General features: G+C 51.0%; 1 protein-coding gene across 1 annotated transcript; it reads right to left on the bottom strand.

Annotated features, from left to right (window-relative positions):
• Positions 1 to 4,814: 4,814 nt before the first annotated feature.
• Positions 4,815 to 6,364, bottom strand: LOC109747663 (salt tolerance receptor-like cytoplasmic kinase 1). The gene has a single exon (XM_020306692.4). It carries the CDS (start codon positions 6,133 to 6,135, stop codon positions 5,071 to 5,073), a length of 1,065 nt encoding a protein of 354 aa, XP_020162281.1. The 5' UTR covers positions 6,136 to 6,364; the 3' UTR covers positions 4,815 to 5,070.
• Positions 6,365 to 6,609: the final 245 nt, after the last annotated feature.

Genomic DNA, 6,609 nt, shown 5'->3' with positions numbered 1-6,609 from the left:
ACGGGATCACATCATTAGGAGAATTATGTGATGGACAAGACCCATCTGTTAGCTTAGCATATTGATCGTTCAGTGTTATTTCTATTACTTTCTTCATGTCATAGACATATTCCTTTGACTATGAGATTATGCAACTCCCGGATACCGGAGGAATACCTTCTGTGGTATCAAACGTCACAACGTAACTGGGTGATTATAAAGATGCTCTACAGGTATCTCCAAAGGTATTTGTTGGGTTGGCATAGATCGAGATTAGGATTTGTCACTCCGAGTATCGGAGAGGTATCTTTGGGCCCTCTCGGTAATGCACATCATAATAAGCCTTGCAAGCAATGTAACTAATGAGTTAGTTGCGGGATGATGTATTACAGAACGAGTAAAGAGATTTGCCGGTAACGAGATTGAACTAGGTATGATGATACCGACGATCGAATCACGGGCAAGTAACATACCGATGACAAAGGGAATGACGTATGTTGTCATTACGGTACGACCGGTAAAAGATCTTCGTAGAATATGTGTGAACCAATATTAGCATCCAGGTTCCGCTGTTGGTTATTGACCAGAGAGGTGTCTCTGTCATGTCTACATAGTTCTCGAACCCGTAGGGTCCGCACGCTTAACGTTCGATGACGATTTTGTATTATATGAGTTATGTGATTTGGTGACCGAATGTTGTTCGAAGTCCTGGGTGAGATCATGGACACGACGAGGAGTTTCGAAATGGTCGAGAGGTAAAGATTCATATACAGGACAATAGTATTCGGACACCGGAAGTGTTCTGGGGGTACCGGGTACATATCGGGTCACCGGAAGGGGTTCTGGGCATCCCCCCGGCAACTACATGGGCCTAATGGGCCAAGAAGGGGATAGGCCAGCCCCTAGAGGGCTGGTGCGCCCCATGTAGGCCAAAATAAAGGGGAAGGAAAGAGGCGAAGAGGGAAAGGAAGGGGAGGGATTCGGCCTCCCCCTTCCTTCTCTCCTCCCTCCTCCTTCCTTCCCCTTCCGGATGAATATGGAAAGGGGGAGGCCGAATTGGGAGGCGCCCAAGTACGATTCCTCCTACTTGGGGTGCCCCCTTGGCTGCCTCTCCTCCCCTTCAACCTATATATATGAGGGGGGGCATCGCTAGAACACATAACATTGATTCCTAGCCGTGTGCAGCGCCCTCCTCCACAGTTTACACCTCCGGTCTTATTCACGTAGTGCTTAGGTGAAGCCCTGCGCGGATCACTTCACCATCACCGTGACCACGCCGTCGTGCTGACGGAACTCTCTCTCGACACTTTGCTGGATCAAGAGTTCGAGGGACGTCATCGAGCTGAACGTCTGCATAACTCGGAGGTGTCGTACGTTCGGTGCTTGATCGGTCGGAACGAGAAGAAGTTCGATTACATCAACCGCGTTGTCAAACGCTTTCGCTTTCGGTCTACAAGGGTACGTGGACACACTCTCCCCCTCTCGTTGATATGCATCTCCTAGATAGATCTTGCGTGAGCGTAGGAATTTTTTTTGAAATTGCATGCTACGTTTCCCAACACTGCCCCTTCAGCTTCATCCAACAGTGTGTACGTAAATGACCGTCCCTCTATCCTGTGGTACATCATGGCAGCGCGTGCGGGCTACATAATGTGTAGACCAACATTGAGTGATGAATGATTTAAACAAGTTGAGCAAGAAGAAGCAAAACTTACGATCTCCTCCTCTGTCGCGTGCAATGGCCACCTTCCTCCAGCTGACCAACCACATGACAAAACTTGGTGACGCTGGCTTGGATAGCGTACCAGTGATACAATAACGACCTCACATTGCATTCTTGAATGATGTGCATGTCGTAGGGCGCAATGTGCTTTCGTGCGTGAAACGATCCATGCACTTGTTGCCAGAAGGACCCCATCTTCTCCTACATATGAAATCTGCGGATACGAACAACCACACATCAAGCAACAGCTCATCCTCCATAATCGAGTACCCCGCCATCCTTCGGAAAAAAATGACATGGCGTCCGAAATTAAGCTTAATGGCATTTGACCGAACATCTGTCGGGCGTGGTGTACGCCATGGAGGTCGTCGAGGGCGAAGTGTACTTGGGTACAAATGACTCCAGGGCAGGCAGCGCCGTCGTAAAGGCAAGCGGGCGTGTCGGTGTTGATCGCAGACGTCCGGCAATGCATCTGTGGCGGCCAGAGAGGTACAACAGCGACGACAGAGGTGGAAGCTGTGATGCAAAGCAAGGGGAAGAACAGGCGGAGTGAAAGGAAATGGTACCGGGATGGGTGATTTAGTGGGCCTCGGGTGTCCCCCCCCCCCCCCCCCCCCCCCCCAAAAAAAAAAACACAGGCACACAGACACTTTGTCTCCACTTTGCGGATAAAACACGTCCGGACCGCCAAGCGTACCAATACATGCCCGTGTTAGATGGCACAACATGTCCGAATTATGCGGTCCGGACGGTTGCGGGCTGTTTGAGGATCATCGTTGGAGATGGCCTAACGCTGCATGCACATAATTTCGTTAACCTGTAAACCACTCATTTCTGTTTTCTACAAAAAAAATATATCAAAGGAGTAGTTCTGTTCTAGTTGGAGTCCAGTCCTGGGGTTTACGAACAAATTGCGCACATGAGATGAGTGATCGTTTCTCATATCACGTGCACGCAAGGCATCTTCCTTTAACCGAGTACCAAATGCTGTTCCCCTCTAGCCGCAACTAGTACCCGTTGTACATTAGCAAAACCTTTCAGAAAGCTGCTAGATCCGTTGCGCACGTGACCAGCACGGAGGCCGTGCATAGACAACGGTAGATTTCATCATTTCAAGCCTCACCAGACAGCCTGGATCGCATAAGCAAGAAAAACATCCTTAATTAGCCAGCTCCAGGGCCAATCAGAGCACGTCCGTGCTCCTAATACCGTTGTCCCGAGTTGTTTTCTACTCCAATCCACATTCCACAGCGAGGCCTGCATGTGGCTATCAACGAGCAAAGCTGCTGAAACCCAACCAAACCAGCCGCTCTTCATTAATCTCGCTGTCTTTCTCTGCATTATTGGGCTAGTTTATTCATCACAGCTGGGGTTTGCAGGCACACACATCCAGCAGTTTTCATCTAGACCAATGATCACGTAGTTTTTTTCTGTTATTATTTCAGATAGAACCACAGGGTTTCTGAATTATTCTCCCAGGGTTTCTGCATTCTGCGACCATGTTCCAGATGATTCTGACTGTTGAACACCAATCCAGCGATCTTCCACGGTGGTTATTGAAACCCCAATATACAAGGCTACGCATCGTCGGATAACTACATATGTGGCCACCGGTAGTCAGTCAGTCAGTCCCGCCGAGTACTGCTATGCAAGCAAAAGAAGTCGCGTGAGTGATGGAAAACTACCCTTAAATAAATAAAGACGAGACTTTTATGCAGTACTTCGTACTGAAAAGTGACATGCCAGTGAACCACAAGCTAGAATTTCGTTGTTGCATTAGTTGGCCAGGCACGTACTACATCGTTCTAGGAGTACTAATTCAAAGTTGGCAACAGCAATGCCTTTTTATTTATTTATTTATGACGAGTTACAGCCAGCCAATTAACAACACGGCCAATCTTCTCTGCACCGTATTTGACAATTTCTATTGCCGCCGGTAGGTTTGTTAAGGTGTCACACGCAACACCCAATCTGCATCATTTTCATGCGTGATTTTCATGTTCGTGACAAGCTCGCTCGCCGATCACAGACTTGTTTTTAAAGTGAAATATCATCACGTAAAGCTTTTCGTCATCATGCACACCACACGGCTGATCGATGGTTGTTTCCTGTCGCTAGCTTGCCCTCCTTTCTCGTGCTTGAAAACAGAAATATATTTAGTAATTATCTATGCAAGCAAAGCAGGGAAATCTTCTCTCCAGCAAAAAATATGTGATCAAAATCTCGAAAGGGAAAAGCGGCAGCATCTTCACTGATGTGGTGCTAATACTAGACTAAGATAAAGTGAGAAAGATGGGATTTATGGAATCTTTCAAAAAATTAATACTATTACTTAGTATGTGTGTGTGCTTGTAGTATATGGAAAAGCTATGCTGGCCACACCTTTACACAACGTACAAACGAGACGAAGTGGGAGGCCAATAGATGTAGATCACACACTTTGCTGCTAACATACAACATATATGGTTAAACAACAGAACAAAAAGGGAGGAAAGGAGTTGGAGACACACAACTGCCGTGGAGAAAGGAATCGAGCTTTGAGTGGCCAGAACACTTTCTCACCGGTGGCTTTCATTTCGGAATGCTAGCTTATTGGTGAAGCCTATATACAAGTGGAAATTTCTTTATGTTGATAGTAATAAGCTGTGAGCTTAAAGGTGCAGCCGAAGCGACCAAAACAGTAAATTCGTTTTTCATAAGCATTCCAGAAAACATTCTATGCGCATACAAGAAATCTGAACCATATCATAAAATTCACAAGCATCAAGTTGTCAAATATTTACTACAACAATGTATGTGCAAGAATTCATATGTCATGCCTCCCAATATCTTGTATGATGGAATGATCAAAATGGCTTTTAAATGGTCAGATAAAATAAGAGCTGCCGATTTTTTTCACAGTAGTAACAGATCGTTTGAAAGTTGAAACCCACTTGCGTCTGTTCACATGCATGTTAATGTACATGGTTGGAGCTGTAGTACGTCTGTACAGATAGCCATTCAATCGTTGATGGCCAGAGGGGACTAATTTTCTACGGCACGGCGTCAACAAAACAGCTTGTCCTCCACCAGCTATGTAAAACAAAGTGCCTCAAAAAGCAGATAGGCCCAATATAAAATTACCCGTTCATTGGACCTGATACGCGCCAGAATTAGACCACTGAACTACCACTGCCATTGTCATACCACTGGTGCTACAATATAGTAGGAGCCTGTGCCATGACATCACAAAAATTTCTACCTAATCCCAAGGCTTAAGCTAATCTGAGTACTCACACTGCAGCGACATTCATTCTTCTACCTGCCCTAACATTACTAATCACTATTCACAAATCACAATCAACAGCACCAGCCATGAGCCAGGCAGGCTAGAACATGATCCTGCGGTCCAATCTGGGTCCGACGGCCGAGATCAACGCGGTGGTCTTCTCCTGGAGCACGTGCACCACGTCCGCCATGGACGGCCTGAGCCCGGGGGCATCGCTGACGCACCGCATCGCGAGCTCCGCGACGACGGCCGCCTCGTCGGCGCTGTACTTGCCGGCAAGACTCCGGTCCACCGCATCGGCCACGTTCCCCTTGCTGATCGTGGGGCACACCACCGCGGTAAGACGGCGTCCGGTCTCGCGGCACACGGCCTCCCTCCCGGTCACCAGCTCGAGCAGCAGCACGCCGAAGCTGTACACGTCGCTCTGCTCGTTGGCCACGCCGGTGCGGAGGAGCTGGGGGTCGACGTAGCCCGGGGAGCCCATGATGGCGCGCCCAGACGACCTGCCGCGGCCCGCCGTGGCGGAGACGCCGGAGTGCGCGAAGCCGAAGTCGCATAGCTTGGCGTCCATGTTACCGTCGAGGAGGACGTTGGACGCCTTGATGTCCCCGTGGACGACCGCCGGACCGCTGCCCTCGTGGAGGTACTCCAGCGCCGTGGCCACCTGGAACGCAATCGCCACGCGGCGCGACCACGGCAGCGGCGCCGCGGCGTCCTCGCCGCCGTGGAGCCTCTGGTGGAGGTCGCCGTTGGGGGCGTACTCGAAGACCAGCACGCCCTCGTCGCGCTCGTCGCAGTAGCCGAGCAGGCGGACGATGTGCGGGTGGCGGAGGGAGAGCAGCACGTCGAGCTCCTGGCGGAAGGCGCGGTGGAGGCGCTCGCTGCTGCAGTGCACCTTGACGGCGGCGAGGCGGGCGGAGGAGAGCGAGGCGAGGTAGACGGTGCTGAAGCCGCCGTGGCCGATGACCCGGGACGAGAAGGCCCCCGTGGCGGACTCCACCTCCGCCCACGCCATCCGCCTGGCGGCGCCGCCGGCCTCCTCCTCCTCCTCCCACACCGCCGGCTCCGCCGCGACCCGCGAGCTGGCCGCGCCCGCCTCGCCCCGCTTCCTGACGTCCGCGCCGCGCCGGCTCACGCACGCAAACAGGCCGCACCCTTGAAACATTGTGCGCGCGGATGGATGGAATGACCGGCTCTCCAAGTGAGGCGAGGAGTGGGAGTGGGGGGAGAATAGGTTCTCTCTTCTCCGACGCTTGCCTGGGTTTTGTTGCTGGTTCTTGGCGCTGCTGCCTTCCTGGATAAGCTGCTGCTGGGGCAGATGGGAGAATCAATGGGCACCGGCTGCTCTCTCGCTGGCTCACTGGCGCCTTGTATGCTACGGGTCAAATGCATACCTGTGTATATATATGCCAGGCCGCTGGCCGCTTGCCTTGCATCTTGTGTTCTTCTCGCGTGAGTGGGCCCACGCACCAAGCAAATCATTGCGCTGCGTGACAAGGGGGGGAGAGCCGATTCTTTCAGAGTGGGGACGTACTACGTCATCAACATCTTGGTTTCTTTTATATAATATATTTCGTTTTCCTTCCTACAGTGGGTCGTCCAACGTGTTCTTGACCCGCTTGCTTGAGGGCTGGAAATG

The sequence above is a fragment of the Aegilops tauschii genome, chromosome 2, assembly GCF_002575655.3.
Source record: "Aegilops tauschii subsp. strangulata cultivar AL8/78 chromosome 2, Aet v6.0, whole genome shotgun sequence".
Lineage (NCBI taxonomy): Eukaryota > Viridiplantae > Streptophyta > Magnoliopsida > Poales > Poaceae > Aegilops > Aegilops tauschii.
The sequence above is the reverse complement of the archived record's forward strand: the minus strand, read 5'-3'. Positions and strand labels throughout refer to the sequence as shown.

Excerpts from the sequence above, each read along its gene's own strand:
- LOC109747663 (XM_020306692.4), bottom strand. The coding sequence starts at position 6,135 with ATGTTTCAAGGGTGCGGCCTGTTTGCGTGCGTGAGCCGGCGCGGCGCG.